This window comes from Manis javanica, chromosome 11 (genome assembly GCF_040802235.1).
Source record: "Manis javanica isolate MJ-LG chromosome 11, MJ_LKY, whole genome shotgun sequence".
In the NCBI taxonomy this organism is placed as follows: domain Eukaryota; kingdom Metazoa; phylum Chordata; class Mammalia; order Pholidota; family Manidae; genus Manis; species Manis javanica.
The window spans coordinates 2,554,942-2,571,528 of record NC_133166.1 but is presented as its reverse complement, the minus strand read 5'-3'; the positions used below and the strand labels follow the sequence as shown (position 1 = coordinate 2,571,528).

The following is a 16,587-nucleotide window of genomic DNA, read 5'->3' as shown; positions in this document are numbered from 1 at the left end:
TGGACATACTACTAAAAGAAAGAGAAATCTCCAATTACTATAAGAGCCTTTAAAAACACTTCAGTTAGCTTGGAATGGCATTGAATATATCAGTGAAAAAAACTGCTAAACGAATCATCATAGATAATCTAAAAGGGCTTAATGAAAATTAAAATAAATTAAAGAATGAAATATAGAGTATATTTACATTTATTGGGTTTTAAATCTGGAAAAAAATAATGCTATGCAGTCCTGTGCATAACACCACCAACAAATATGAAAACTCTACATGAGGATATAAAACATTAAATTTATCTTAGAGTTCAATGAAGGAAATGAGGACAGGAATAGAATCAGGCAGGGAGATCTCAATTTAACAGTATCTGAGCATCTGATATATTGGAAACAAAAGTTGTATTGTGTGTTGACTTAATGATGATTATTTATTCTTATTCAGGTGGTCTTTTTATTTACTTAGGAAGCAATTGCTGGTGGAAAACTTTCTTTATTGCTCTTTTAACATCTTTGTTCCGAAGGCTGTAGATGAAAGGGTTTAACATAGGGCTCACAAAGATATAAAGAACAGCTACAATTTTTCCCTGCTCTACTGATGCGTCAGAAAGGGGTCTCAGATACATGCAGAACAACGTCCCGTAAAAGACCGTGACAGCGGTCAAATGGGACCCACACGTGGAGAAGGCCTTCTGCCTCCCATCAGCAGAGCGGATACGCAGAATGGCTGTGAAAATGAAAATGTAGGAGATGAGAATGATGGTGAGAGAGCAGGTGAGGTTGGAACCAGCCCCCACCAACATGGCCATTTCTTTGACATACGTATCCGAGCAGGCAAGGACTAGGAGAGGTGGGTCTGCACAGTAGAAGTGGTTGATCTCATTGGGTCCACAGAAGGAGAGACGAAGCATCAGGATGGTCTGGACCAGACCATTTGCAAAGCCATAAATATAAGGAGCGGCAACAAGAGAGAGGCAGGCACATCTGGACATTTGGCTGCCATATAACAAAGGCTTGCAAATGGCCACGTAGCGGTCATAAGCCATCACTGTGAGCATGTAGTAGTCTGTGATCACCAGGGCAATGAAAAAGTGGAATTGTATAAAGCAACCAACGAGAGATATAGTTTTCCTCTTGGATAAGAAATGAACCAGCATCTGAGGAGAGACACTGGTGGCGTAACAGAGGTCTACAAAGGAGAGGTGGCTGAGGAAGAAGTACATTGGCGTGTGGAGTTTTGAGTCACTTCTGATTACCAAAATCATGCTCACGTTGCCAATCACGGTGATCAGGTAGACGACTAGGAAGACCACAAAGAGGACAGGCTGCAACTCGGGGCGATCTGTCAGTCCCAGGAGAATAAACTCAGTCACTGCCGTGTGGTTTTCCTCTGACATTGTGCTTGGCTTCAAATGAGGGCTAAGATAAAGGAAATAAAAATGCATTTGTCACTTATCTGTTACCCCGTCATGTCATATTATAGTTCTTCCTCTTCCCTTGAATTTATAAATGCAGGAGGCACAACCTAAGCATGTATTGATATTTTAAATACCTAAATTAATATAGAGAGCTCCTTATGTATAAAGACAATAATACTTAATAAATACTTTCCTACAAGCCTTTTCATATTTGAAAAGCCTTTATCTTGTCTGCTAGTCTTTACCGTATTTGTTTATTAACACTTTCTTTAAACAACTTCCTTAATCTTTGATTTTCTTTGAGATTGTAACCTTTTTTACTCCAATATACCTTTTTATGTGATCTCTAAGTATCAAGTCACTGAGTCTCATCTGTTTTTCACAGCTGAATTGATGTGGGGAGTGGAACTGATCAATAGTGCATATCCTTTTAAACTAGGATCTCTCTACCTACCCTTCTAACCTCAAGATCATTTTCAAGGTCTTCTTTCACCCTTTAGTGAATGACCATTTTCCTTGCTCACATGTACTGCAGGTGGCATCATGTCACCAAATCTTATTTAACTTTTAAGACTTAGCTCAGGACCTTCTTTGCATTGTGTATTATTGCCAAGTATTAGGGGCAAACATTGATTCACGGAGAATAAATGTAAATCAGTGTTTCTGTAAAAAAAACAGATTTGATATATAGATACATACACATGTATCAATGGTATAAAATGTTTTTAGGGGAGTAATTAGGTGGAATAATAACGTGTTGACGTTTTCTTGGTGGGAGAGCAGGCAATATTGAAAAAGGTTGAGAAGAGCATGATGACTTTGCGGTATGTCTACCTCATTTCAACTCTTAAAAAGATTTAGAAAAACTCTATGACCTGAATTCAACTTAAGTTGTTAAAAACATGTAAAAAGTCACACTGAAATAATTATCGTATTCACCATACCACTAAGACATGACATAAGATACATGAAGTGCTTCTCCCAACATTTGTACAAGATAAGGGTGATGGTGAAGACCATTGTGGAAAAATCTACATCCTCTTCAATGACGCATTCCCTACTAAGGCAGTGTTGTCCTGAGTCATTATGCTACAATGCCACTGACCACCTGCTCAGGTCATTTGGTGAGGCGCTTTGTAAATGGAGCACTCGACATCCTGTCCATTGCATTATTCCGTTTTGCACATGTAAATTTTGGACTTTTTAACTAGCTAATAACTTTATTATTAAAATTATTATTTATGAGGTGCATAACAAATCGCCTAAATCAGTGGAATCATAGGTATTGTGTGATATTCTTTTCTAAGTACATAAGGTCATTTTAATTATCATAACAAATACTCTTTGGTGCTGAGTTGCATTTTTTATAAGTTCTTTTCATTAAAACATTACTTAACCATTAATCTGGGGAAAGTTTTAAATATTTCTGACTTGGAATAAGCACTTCATAAGTTGTAGCCACCATTATTGGGTGAAAAAATCTAAAATAAGACTCAACATCAAAACATGAGTTCCTAAGGGACAAATGAGTTTATCTAATCTATCTATAACCTTAGTGACACTTAGAACAGCGCTTTCCCAAATGGACACAATCAGTAATGACTGGTGGAGTGAATGTTCTCTTTGGTCTCCTTCCCTTTCCATTATAAATACTATTCCAGTGTCCATTTATAAATATCTGTACTCTGAGAAGATCATTTGAATAAATGAAGGCATTTGTTAATTCATCAGAATATGTTTCAACCCATAATTTTACTTTTATTGATCAAAATATTTATTTTTAGATTCCAAAATGTATTTTAATAATACTTAATCCTACCTGTGAATGAAGAGTGATCTCCCAGTGACAGCATGGAAAGGATGAACCTAAAGAGTTTATAATATAATTGTCATATACGGACCAAATCCCTATGGTTCAATTATTTCTAGCAGAAAGCCATTCATACCATGAAAAACACTATCTTTTTATCCTTTGGAAAATCCTAAGTTCACTGAGGGTATGGTGTTTCCTCACTTCCCAGTATCATCAAGGAATCAAATCTCTTGTGAATTATGGAGCAATGGGATTCATTATTTTAATTTATGCCTGACTATCTTGATATTTTTGACTTTAGGGAAATAGTAAGATCTCTTGTTAACCACATGTAAGACAGAATAGTGCTTCAACTTGGGAGACAGTTTCAGAAAATAATAGGAAGACCAATTGAATTTTGTGATGCTTGGATTAGTTATTTACCAATTCTGAGCCTTGTGCTTCGCATTTTGATAGAAAACAGTAATACATAACTGTGGGAACATGATGGATTTGTAGATAATACAGATGTGCTGGTGATTTTGCCTTTGTTACCCTACCTGACCCAGACCTATTGCGTTTTCTTTTCTACCTTGCTTTGTCGACCTGGAGCTTAACCTTTATGCCTCAATAGAACTTCTTTGATGTCTACTTTTCAGCTGACTTTGTCCGGTGGAGGAAACCAGCAAGATGTCAAAGGTTGAGAGGAAGAGAAAAGTGGCTGCATTCTTCCAAGAAAAAGTCCTGCTGAGCTGCGTGTTGGAGAAGATTGCCAGGGACTTCCTTCCTGGTTCGAGCTCTCACTGGGCACTAGTGACAGCAGCCATTTGCCAGGCCATTTCAAGGCGAGGGGTGAAAATTGATTTCTGCAATAAACCTCCAACTACTTAACCTTCTTTGATATCTTTAACTTTGCCTGTATTCTTTGTATTTTCATTAAATTCTCTTCAGTTAAGTCATCTGAGTAAAAATTTGTTTTACGCTATGTCCCTGTCTCAGGCCAGAGCATCACATAGTATTTATTTGATTAATGTTGCAGTGAAAATAACCCTATTTACATCAATAATAACTATTTACTTTGTTAAATTTTTGGGATATTTCTGACTTTACTGTTGTTGGAACTTAAAGGAGCCATGCAATCACTCTCCTTCCTGACCCTGAATCAGTTGCATCAATGAGCCAGATCTTAACATTATTGCAGCTAAGCTTAGATTTGAGAATGTAGCTTAGACAGACTTTTCTGTTCCTTTCCTCTGAATTGAAGTCACCCAGACCCAGCAGAAGAGTGAAAATACTCTTTCCTTTTTCCCTTTTCAGAGCCATGACCAATCAGAACGTATGACTGAGACAAGACATAGGTGGCAATCACACAGAGAACAAGATGCTTTGTATTGACAGCCAGGCAGCTGCAATGATCCCGTTCATAATCTCACCAGCCTCCATTCACCCTACTGATTTATGCATATGTGGGGGTGTAGTAAGAGAAATCCAAGTGTCCTTCAAAACTTTTCCTTCCAATGTCGTTTAGAAACCTCTGCCTCAGTCCTTTCCATTGTAGCTGGCATCCCTTTCTGCTGTTTATGCATTCCAGAAATCTCTGAGTCATCTTGATTTCCTCCCCTCATTCTTCACCCCCTTTCATAGCCAAATAATCCTGTCACTTTTTAAATATATCACGTGTCAAATTTTCCTATATTAATAAGAAAGAGAAGGAGGAGAAGGAAAAGGGAAGCAAAAGGAGATGAAAAGAAATACCAGGATTTCAAAGGAACTTCAAAGAAACTTGCAATGATGCTTTGAAAGTACTGGTAGATCTTTTTTCTTAAAACCCTAAAAAAATTTTATTAATTCATTTCAACAAAAATTCTCACTTTGGGGAAATGGTATCAATGGGAAATACATGAGACAAGGAAAGCAATTCAAGGCTCTTAGCACTTTTTTTTCCACTGCCCACTATCAACCTAGTACTAGACCCAATCCTTTTTGCTTGGAAACTAAAGGTGCTTTTAGCACCCCAAAACCCCTGAGATATCTTCAAAATAAATCTCTGTGTGATAATTCACAATCACAATATAGGTTGGTCATGGGGACAGTAGTACAGCACGGAGAGTACAGTTAATGATCTGTAACATATTACAACATTGATGGACAGTGACTGCACTGGACAGGGTGAGGACTTGATAATATGGGTATGTGTTGAACCACTGTGTTGTGTATCTGAAACCAACATAAGGTTGCATATAAATGATACATTAATTTTGAAAATGCAAAAAAAGAAAGCTCTGTGTTTATATAATATGTACTTATATATATTATAGATGTTTTTTTCATAAGTTTTCTAAACTGCTTGAAACATAATTTACCCATAAACAAAATTCCCCATTAAGTACCTTAATACGCACATACGGTTTGAAGTGCTTTCAGAGCCAGCACAGAAATATCAGAGAATAATACCTGATTTCAAACCTAGGTTGGTCTGTGTCCTTAGAAAAAAATTAATTTCTCTGAGATTCAGGCTTTTCATCTGTAAGAAACAGATTTAATATCTATATTACAGGGATATTATGTGTTAAACAAACTTTATTTTTCCTTGATAATGAATATGGATATCTATTTGTAAATGCTTAGCCTTTTGTGGCTATTATCTAATAAACACTCAAGAGATGATAGTTGTAGGACTGAGACAGTCGCAAATGTGTGTGCTTTACCACCAGGTAATGTAAAGAATACGTGAAACTGTAGCTTTTAAAGTTCTTTGTAATTTGCTTTGCTCTTCCGCAGAAACCCAATTCAGCTGAGCAGAGATATGGTAAACAGGATTTTTAATTATGTTTTTTATAGTAGAGTTAATTTAAAACCAATTGATCTTTTCAAATTTAGGAAAATCCAGGGATAACTTCAACTGCTGAATGATGACCTTATAAAGTTATCAACAATGAGTCAATTTTCATAAGACTGGTGAACAAATTTTAAATTTCTATAATGAACAAAATCTATCACCTTATGTGAGGAAATAGAATTTCCTCAATAACCATTAAAACATAAATCCTTCTAACCAACATATTTAATGAAGGATTTAACAGCAGCATGGATTTAAGACCAAGTGTTATAAAATATGAGATAATTATGATAGTACAGTACAGCTTTTATCCATCTCAACAAACCAACTCAATAGAAATGTATTTCCAAATGACAAAATAAAGAGTATATATGGATTGTTTTTGTTTCGTTTTTAACTAGTATGATTTTTGCCTGTCTGACAAGTTATTTTATTTATTCTTTGTGTGTTTATGGCAACAGGTGTATAAATACTAATTTCTCTGTTACATTTTCAGGAAAGAACTGTAATTATCAAATATATTCAATTACTGTATTACCTGGGACCTATGTTAAGACATAATTATACATCACGCGGACTTGAGAAGTATGGCCTTCTTTTAAATACTAGCTTTGGACTTACAAACAGTCAATAATTTAAATTAACTCTATTGGTTGATCTTTCTCATAATATAAATGCCCAGTCCTTCATATTTTAATCCTTTTTGCCTCTTAGGGTTTATGAGACCTCCCACCACGGAGAAGGGAGGCTTGGGTCTGTATCCATTGTCTCCATGCTTCTCTCTGGTCTTTATTGGTCTCCAGTCTGCATGGTTGCTGCTTGCTCTGCTGTCATCCACCTACACATGCATCTTGGGGTCATCACTGTCTTGGCTGGACACAGCCTGCGAATCATTCCTGGTGAAGCAGCTGCATCTCGACACTTGAGGGACCTACAGATGCGCCTTGGATCTGCCTTTGAATCCTTTCTGACCTGGCCTGGGACGTCCACTGCATAGTATTCAGTCCATGTGCTGGTGCAACACAGCCCCTCACCAAAGTCCTCAGATATTCAATACTCCCCTATTAGGGCCATGCAGTAATTTGGGGATGTGGGTACTGTCCATGCCCCAAGGAGACTAAAGAAACTGGGGGAACATTAGCTCAAGTCCAAGTAGGACCTGGACTTGAGGAGGTTGAGCCCAAAGTTTTCTCTGCTTTGGCAACTGAAGTTGATTCAGGGCCAAAGCCTATAGCAAGGAGAGAGGGGTGACCTATTTCCGATTGACCTAAAGCCTTAAATCATTTGTTTTTTCTCTTCTCTCATCAGTGTGCCCTTGACAAACATCCAGGCTTTTATCTCTTTACTTTCTCTGTCATAATCTATCATTTTTATATCAAGCACTAATGGCAGATGGACTTCTGGAAAGGAAGATTATCTAATCATATGGAAAACATAACACTGTTACATTTTTTATTATTTGTAATGGTATTATTATGAATTTGGTAGAGAAATACTTGGGCTTTACTCTGATATCAATACTAGTGTAGACAAAACCTGAAGAAAAATTATTATATGAGTCAGTATACATCAGGAATAATAAACTAAACATATATTTGTTTAAGTGGGCCATACTTAAAATAATTTCACTAACCTGACTTTTCAATTACATCTGAGAGTCTTAAAAGCTTATTCCCTGCAATTTATACTTTAATTCACAAGAAGAAATGATCTTAGATTACTCATGAAGATAAACCACTATTTGCATGAAGTCACTAGGTCACTACCCTCTGCCGAGCATCACTTGTCAGTTATTCATGCAATAACTTTTCACTAGGCATTAACTGCACCCAAAATGTTGTGCAGTTCTCCAAGGAGATATCAAATGAAACTGACATTAATTCTGTCCTCAGAGCCCTTACCATCCTGTAAAATAAAGAGATAAGTTATAAAGGGAGATGGATAAATGCCACAAGAAGAGGCAGAGAAAGCCACCATGGAAATTCAGAGGAAGGAAAATCTATTTCAACTGTGAATATGATGAGACGAGTCATGGCAAAGGCCTTTTATTGTAAAAAGGGAATACCTTTTTATCTGCCCTAGAATAAATCCTGGCATCAAAATGGGTACTATACTTATTGTTTTTACATTTAATTAAAGACTCAGTGTGCATCTAATGACTAATGCGTAAATTAGGATCCAATCCATTAAGGTGTGACTTTTGAAAACACCTCCAGAGGAAATTCTAATTATGAAATCCCAGAAGGGATTTCCTGATGAACGCTTCAGGGATGAGTCTTTCAAAGTTTGCCTTTCAGGTATGAAGCCTCCCACTTTGAGGACCTTTGGGGATGTTAAGGCATTTCCCCCCACAGATAAGTCTGACAGTTCTGAAAATCAAGAACTCATAAGAAATGTTTTTTGATTTCTTACTATCTTCTCTTTTGAACATAAAATGAAATTTGTAGTGATTATAAAAACTGTCATGCTAAGACATCCAGAGAGAGAGCCCAGACTCTTTCTGACAAAGACAGAAGGTGAATGTTTCAGGAGGTCAGACAGGACTTGCAACCATCCCGACCTTACATACAGATGCATTTCACAGTACAGCTAAGATCTAGAGTAAGCTCACATGCTGAGCTTTAGCCAGTTCTTGGAATTTGAAATCTCATACATCCTACTTCCCTCTGTTGTTCTCCTTTTCCAAGCCTAAAGCTTTTGAATTTGGCACAAGGAAATATACTCTCACTCCCTTGGCACTCAATGATTTTATGTATTTATTATTCAGAGAAAATTTTAAAGGCATTCAGATAAATGAATGTAAAGATAAGCGTGAGAAAGGAAAAATTAGATGTGAACCTTCCTCACTTCTCCCAGGTTTTTCCAGTTCAGGTTTGCATGGATAAATGATGGCATCACTGTGTCCAGGATGGCTGAAACAGGTTGTCACATTTTCTTCAAAGGAAATGTACTTTTCTCTGCTGTGTTTCTATCCCTTCCCTCCACTGTCATGGTTTTTATTGACGTCTCAGCTGAAGCATCCCACTTAGTCAAAGTTCTCAGAAAAGATTCTGTAGGACTTAAAGTGTTTTGATTTTTGTCCCCCTATGTTGTACATAGATCTTTACTTTTTACCTGTGCTAAGCATTACTGTGGTTCTTTTCAATAATTGCATTATCTGGATGGTCATGACTTTATACATGTAATCATGATCTTCTTTTGGATCACACTTATTCCTCTATTATCTCACTCTCCTCCTTGAAATGAGAGAAGTCCATCTGGTGGAAGGGACTGGCATTGTGGGCTATGCTGTGTGACGTGTGACTGTAAAACTCTCAGACACAAACAATCTGCCCTGGCATTTCCAAAACTTTGATCACTCAAGCGAGAATGACTACACCTGAGTCCTTTTCTCCCACTCCTTCACTTTAGGTCATAATTTGAAATATTGGCTTTATTATATCTACCTTCACAATAGGTGTTTATTCATATACATGTCAGAAGTCAAACCTGGACTGTGTGTAATAAATAATGGGAAGTTATGATCCTTAATGAGAAAGGTTACTTCCTTTTTCTTCTATTTCTTGAGTGGAAGGAGACTTGAGATAAGATATATGATTTCAATAAATCAATAGGGTTATTCTTTAAAGGGTATGAACTTTCTATGTCCTTCTAGTTTTGCAAAATTTGCTATAGTGATTAAAGCTTAACTCATTTTTTTCAGTCCCAACCTGTTTCCAACAGTCCAACCTGCAAGTTTTAACCATAGATTATCAAGGTTTTCAGCCAGGTAGCATTAGTACTAACTTGTGTTATAAAACAACCCCTAATTATGCTCTTCTTGTATATTGTTTAAGTGGCAGCTACACTGTTTGTAGTAACTTAATCTCCAATGGTAATATCAAGGACATATGAAATCTAAGTTCCATGAAAAATCAGCTGATGTGTGTTGAAAAAAAATTACCTCATTGCTTCATCCACTTATTCAAATAATGGTCACTGTATACTGACTATGAGTCAAGCATTGGACCAAGTTCTGGGGATATGGCACAAATAAAATTCTTGCTCTTATGTGGCTAACATTCTAATGAAAAGAGCAGACAACAAGATATGTAAATAAATTAATACATTTAAATAAGGAATAATTTCAGAAATGATACATGAAATGAGGAAAAATAAATCATGGTTTATAATTAAACTGCTATTTGGAATGGAGAGTAACTCAGCCAGGTAGCCAGGCAATCCCTTTCAGAGGAGGTCTTATTAGAAGAGAGATCTAAGTAAAATGATGAAATAAGTCACTGCAAACTAATGGGAGTACTTTCTAGACAGAGAGAACAGTATATGCTAAGCCCATGCAGTAAGAATGTATGTGGCATGCTCAAGAAACAACCAGGTCAATTAGGCAGGACAGGAAGGGCAAAAGAGACAGCAGAAAAGGGGATAGGAAGATATCACTCAAGTCCTTCTAGACTCCAGTAAGACATTGAGATTGAGCTCAACTGTGATGGAAAAATCTTGGGCCATTTTACCGAGTCACTAACATGATGTGATTTGTGTTTCATAAAAGATCACTGGCTGGCCTTGGAGGATAGATTTCAAGTGTGGAAGGAGGAAAATATTGTAGTAGCTTAAGCAAGAGACAGTTTTGTCTTAAACCTAACTGGGAACCCTGGAAATGCTAATAAGCTGTTTTAAGATTCAATAAGTAATATTTTGACAGTGCATCAGACAAGACTTCCTGATAGTGGAGATATAAGGGGTGAAGTCAAAGGTATGAGATTACTTGAAATAGGAATGTGAAACATATATATGAAATATAAAAAATTTGGGATATTGTCAATAAAAAAAAAAGATTGATGAGATCAAGGGGATATTAAGTGAAGAAACAACCCAGACAATTAGTGGTTGATTTGGGATAAGGAGTAAGTGAAAAATGAGGAAGAAGGGGAACCTGAATAAATTTAAAGAATAAATTCTACTGTTTAAATAATTCCATGAAATTAAAGATTTTATAGATTGTCAAGCCCTGAGTTTTTCCTCACCCTGTGATGTGGAGCCCCTTGTTTTACATAAAAATAGTTGAAGATGGGACCCATCTTTAAGCAGAATATCAGCTTTTACTTTGAAGAAAATTTGTCCTAAAGTATTTTTATATTTTCTGATATATCTTAATTTTTTCTGATATATTTTAACATATAACATTATAAAAATTATAAGACTTACAAAACAGACTTTTCAAACAAGAAATACGACTTACTTAATGTAACTGAATGGGTAGGCAAAAAGTAGTGAATTAGCTTTTTCAGATCTGGAAAGGCAAAGTATCCATAGTTTTTACCGTAGGATTAGTTAGATCAGAAGTCCACACATAAGAAGTTCATGTTCACTTATTCACACAGCAACAAATAAAATTAGAGAGCATAACTTTCCCTAAATGTATAATGCTAACACAAAGAACAGTTTTATACATTCTTATTTTCTTTCTTTCAAGTTTATACTTGAAAACATAAAACCGGCTTCAATTGCAAAGATTAATTGATAAATATGTGCTAAAAGGACAGGACTGACTTAAACTATACAAATGTACCAATAGAAGATAGTGAAAAAATCCTGGCATTTTTGTCTAAGCTAAGTTTTGTATTTCAGGGGAGATAGTAAAGTAAAATTTAATCGTTTGGGATCCAGAGGCAATATATACTCTTCATTTTCAATTAAACTATGATACTACTTTTTAAGAAATGCATTAATATTAAACAATATCTTATAGTATAAATTATAGTTCAAACACTGTAGCAAAACAAGCTAATACAAAGAAACAAAATCTTTTCTGTGGATTTCTTTGAATTTAAAAGAAAGGTGTTTTTCCAGGTCTCAAGTTTTTCTGGCAGTAGGCTGTTTTCCCTGCTCCCTGATTTGAGAGATTTAGGTCAATTTAGACTTCAGATTTTGCTAACCTCAAGAGTTTTTTCAGAGCTTCTTTCACATCTTTATTCCTCAGGCTGTGGATTATGGGGTTCAACATAGGGAACAGCACAGTGTAAAATGTAGACACCATTTTGTCCCTCTCAAGGGAATAGCTGGAACTGGGGCGAGAGTAGATGTAGAGAATGGAGCCGTAGTACAAGGTGACAGAGACCAGGTGGGAGGAGCATGTGGAGAAGGCTTTGAGGCGGCGCTGGGTGGAGCGGATCCTCAAGACGGCGGCTATGATGAAGAGGTAGGAGGCGAGGATGAGCACACAGGGGGCAATGACATTGGAGGCCAGGAGGAAGAGGAGCACAGCCTGGTAGGTCTCTCTCACACCACATGCCAACTTTACAAGAGGTGGGACATCGCAGAAAAAGTCATCAATGACATTGTCACCACAAAAGTCCAATGTGAATGTGTTGCTGGTGAGGATTATTGAGTTAACAAAACCTCCAATAAAGGAATATATGACCAAACAGATGCACAGCCTCTTTGACATGGCCTGAGCATAAAGCAGCGGCTGAGAGATGGCCACATAGCGGTCATACGCCATGGCAGCCAGCAGGTAACACTCACCGTACCCCAGCCCCCCAGAGAAGAGGAACTGAGCCACACAGCCAGCAAAGGAGATGCTTCTGTCCTCAGAGATGCAGATCACTAGGATCTTAGGCGTGTAGACAGAGGAATACCAGAGATCCAGAAAAGACAGATTCCCAATGAAAAAATACATGGGCGTGTGCAGCCGGGAGTCACTGCAGATCAGCACCATGAGGGTGATATTTCCTACCACGGTCACAGAGTACACGCCCAGGAATACCACAAAGAGGACGCGCTGCGTCACGGGGTCTGTGCTGAAGCCCAGCAGGATGAACTCTGTCACCGTGTGGTTGCTCCTCTCCATGGCTTATCGACAGCTCATCTACAAAAGCAAGAGTGAAGATTTTAATTCCCTCAAACAACACTAAACGAGGCCATTCTCTGTGATTGGCCCATGAGATGTGTTTGAGGCTATGGATACTGAGTAAAGGAGATCTGAGCAGAAATCTTTCCTGACCTGGGCAGCTAATGGGAATTTTCTGAGCCTCAACATTCTTACTTCAACAAAATGCATTTACTAATAGGAAAGCTTGAGTGCTAATGGGGGGTTATTCAGTTTTTAAGATAATATTTCTTGAAACCCAGGTGCTGTCTAGTCATTAGAATACAGCAGTGCAGTTGATATTCCATGTAGGTTTTATTAAGAAGGGAGATATACATAATAAATAAGCAAGTATAGAAGTATTTTCAGTTAATGTTAGATGATGTTAAGAAAATAAAATGGTGTAGTGGGGTGAAATGGAATAGGAGATGTGCTAATTAAATTTAAGTACCAAGAGGAAAAACTCTCTTCCCCATTTCCCAGTAACAAATAGACAAGTTTCTCAAGGCCTATGAAAAATGCGAAATTTCCTGTGAGTTAGACTGTGGTGCATTTAAAGGGAGGTACAACATACCACCTCCAAAATATGCCCTTTTGGCTTAGGATTATTTTGAGCTAGTAGCATTTAAAAAAAGCCCAGCAGGCAGAAAATGGACACTCTGAATTACCTTTCTTTCTGAAAACAGGGAACAAAACTCTTATATGAGCTGCCTTCCTTATGCCAGGAGAAAAGAAGCAGTCTTATTATCTAGGACCGGAAGTTGAGATGAAAACAATTCTGCACAAACAAACCTTATTAATATACTTCTTTTTATAAGTGCTGTAACATGTATCGTTACTTCATTCCCTTGTATTCCCAAATAATATTCCTTTATATGGATATACTATTAATTGTTTACTCATTCACAAATTGATGAACATTTCATTTCAAAACTGCTATGAATGTTCTTGTACAAGTTTTGTATGGACATATCTTTTAATTTATATTGAGTAGGTACCTAGAGTACAATTGGTAAGTCACAAGGTGAATCTATTGAGGAACTGCCAATCTGTCTTCCTAATTAGCTGAACCATGTATCAACCCCACTACCAAAGAAGGAGGATTTTTCCTTATCAGCACCACCACAAGTATTGTCTTTTTTATTTTAGCAGTCCTAGTAGGTATGCAGTAGTATAATAATGTGGTTTTGATTTATTTTTTCCTAATGAGTAATAATGTTGAGCACCTTTTCATGTGCTTATTGGCTATTTATTTTCTTTGGAGAAATATGTATTCAAGTCTTTGGCTCATCTTTTATTATTCATTTTTGTCTGACAGATTTTAATTTAATGAAGTCCAATTTATCCTTTTTCTTTTCTTGCTTTCTTTTGGCATTTTATTTAAAATACCACTGCCTAATCTAAGCTCACATATATTTGCTCTGTTTTCTTATATGATTTCTGTAGTTTCAGTTCTTACATTTAATGCTATGGTCCATTTTAGTTAATTTTTGTACCTTGTGTCAGGGAGGAGTCCAACTACCTTCGTTTGTGTGTGAAGTCCAGTTATCTCTGCCTGGTAAAACCACCTGTGGTGATAGAGCATCCCATCCACATGTTCGTGGGTCTATTACATCACTGGGATGAAGCTAAGATACAAGCTCATTACAGTCTAAACTTATGGAGGAAGGATTTTGTCTGTTGCATTCATTATTACATGCCCAGTGCCAAGAATAGTACCTGACATATAAAAGACACACAATAAATCTTTCATGAATGAATGAATGCATTTTCTACTTGCAATACAAGGGAAATAAACCAGTAGAACTGATTTTCTGTGTGACTTCTAATGATGTCAATTTACCCTTAAATCATCAGCAGAATTGTTTGATATCCCACATGCATTTCCTGACACCTGTAATTGCTGCCCATTTGTGTTATGTGCAAACAGAAATAGGAAGATATAAAGAAATCTGCCTACAGAAGAAGTTGTTTTTCACATCAGGGACAGATTTTCTGCCCTCATATGTCATGATGGGTAAGAAGTATGCCATTCAAATCACAGCTGACTGTTCAAACCAGACACCTGAGATGTCATAGAAAAGGCATTTTACATTTAGGTAATTAACAATTGATCTGACAGTGTTCATTCTACTGGGCAGGATGATTAATCCCAATTACCAAAGATACATTAGTCAGTGTTACTAAATGAGATCAAGAAGAATTATGTTTGGAATCCAGAGGATTTAGCAGTATACTCTTAGAATTCCCTTAACCTTCCCTTTCAAAGTACTGCAATCATATAAACACAAAGTGACCAAAGACTCAAATCAAGCATTAAGGAAATTTGAATAGCTGCCCAAATAACTCACTCAACTGAGTTGCTACTAAAGAATGAATGGACAAGACACCTGCAAGGAGGTAGGTAGAGACTAGTTTCTATTTGTGATTATATAATAAGAAGCTATAGAAGTAGTTAATTTGTAAATTTCTGCTCTACAGATCCTTGTTACTCCCCACTATTTTTTTTTATGGCACAAAACTGAATGTGAATGTAAGAGCCGTTATAGAATGATTTGGGGCATATCATGAGTCCTGCTACCCAGAAATGCCCACTGCTCATCATCTCTGCTATGAAATGCCAGCAAGAGTTCATTTTTTTAATTAAAAATGTAAGTCTGAGACATTTGTTGCAAAGAGGAGAACAACTATAAATATGTGTACTTTTAAAAAGTGTTTATTAGAATTAATTTGTCTAAAAGAAACAACTTTGTAGTTTCCTAATCAATATTAAATAACTGATTTTCTGCTAGTAAGATACACCAATTAGATCTGTTAACATTACTTAATAAATACATTTTATAGGAATAATATTATTAGTGGGAAATAAAGAGAAATTTTTTAGAAAATGAGAGTCAGCACTGGCATAAATGGCTTTCTGCTCTAGGATGTTGTCTACATCTAGCATCTTGGAATTAATCAGCTGTGCCTGAGTCTACTAGGTCTCCATGCCACCCCTAGTACTGAGCGTTCACTTGGGATTTAGTTTTCAGGTTAATTGAACCACTATGAATGCTGGTCATGCTTTCCTGCTCTGCCTGGAGCGACTACATTTTGGGGAACTACTTCCTTCAATTTCATTTTCTTCCATATTTTTATTACTGTTTATACTGATAGAAACATGGACATATTTATGTTTTATCAACATAAATTATATAAACATTGCCTCACTTTTTAAAATCAAAATTAAACACAACTCATTACCTTTTGTTTACTACCTGTATAGATTTGCTATATAGATTTTTCTCTTTTAAGTAATGTGAACTCATAGACCTAATATGCTGATGACAGTAACTGTAATGGGGTATGTGGGGGGACTTGATAATAGGGGGAGTCTAGTAACCATAATGTTCAAGTAATTGTACATTAAGACACCAAAATTTAAAAAAAATTCTCATTATTTCACCTCACTATAGTGATTACTTTTTATCACAATAATAGTGTTTTGATGCTAGAATATTACAACTTGGGTGTAGAATTCCTCATAGGTTCAGCCCTATAATGACAGAGGAACCTGGTAGTAAAAAAGTGATTCACAAAATCATATATACCAAAACTACTCAGATTTTTTCTTAATTGAGAACATATGTAAGAGATAGAGATTGGACAGATCATGTCTGTAGAAGGGGAGAATCATGAT

The 16,587-nt window shown here is 36.5% G+C and overlaps 2 protein-coding genes across 2 annotated transcripts; both read right to left on the bottom strand.

The window, feature by feature from the left end:
• Positions 1 to 449: 449 nt before the first annotated feature.
• Positions 450 to 1,388, bottom strand: LOC108394977 (olfactory receptor 5M5-like). Its single transcript, XM_036996787.2, has one exon. The coding sequence runs from the start codon at positions 1,386 to 1,388 to the stop codon at positions 450 to 452; it is 939 nt and encodes a 312-aa protein (XP_036852682.1).
• Positions 1,389 to 11,954: 10,566 nt separating this feature from the next.
• On the bottom strand, positions 11,955 to 12,890 carry LOC140844147 (olfactory receptor 9G19-like). Its single transcript, XM_073215621.1, has one exon. The coding sequence runs from the start codon at positions 12,888 to 12,890 to the stop codon at positions 11,955 to 11,957; it is 936 nt and encodes a 311-aa protein (XP_073071722.1).
• Between the last annotated feature and the right edge of the window lie 3,697 nt (positions 12,891 to 16,587).

Excerpts from the sequence above, each read along its gene's own strand:
- LOC108394977 (XM_036996787.2), bottom strand. The coding sequence starts at position 1,388 with ATGTCAGAGGAAAACCACACGGCAGTGACTGAGTTTATTCTCCTGGGA.
- LOC140844147 (XM_073215621.1), bottom strand. The coding sequence starts at position 12,890 with ATGGAGAGGAGCAACCACACGGTGACAGAGTTCATCCTGCTGGGCTTC.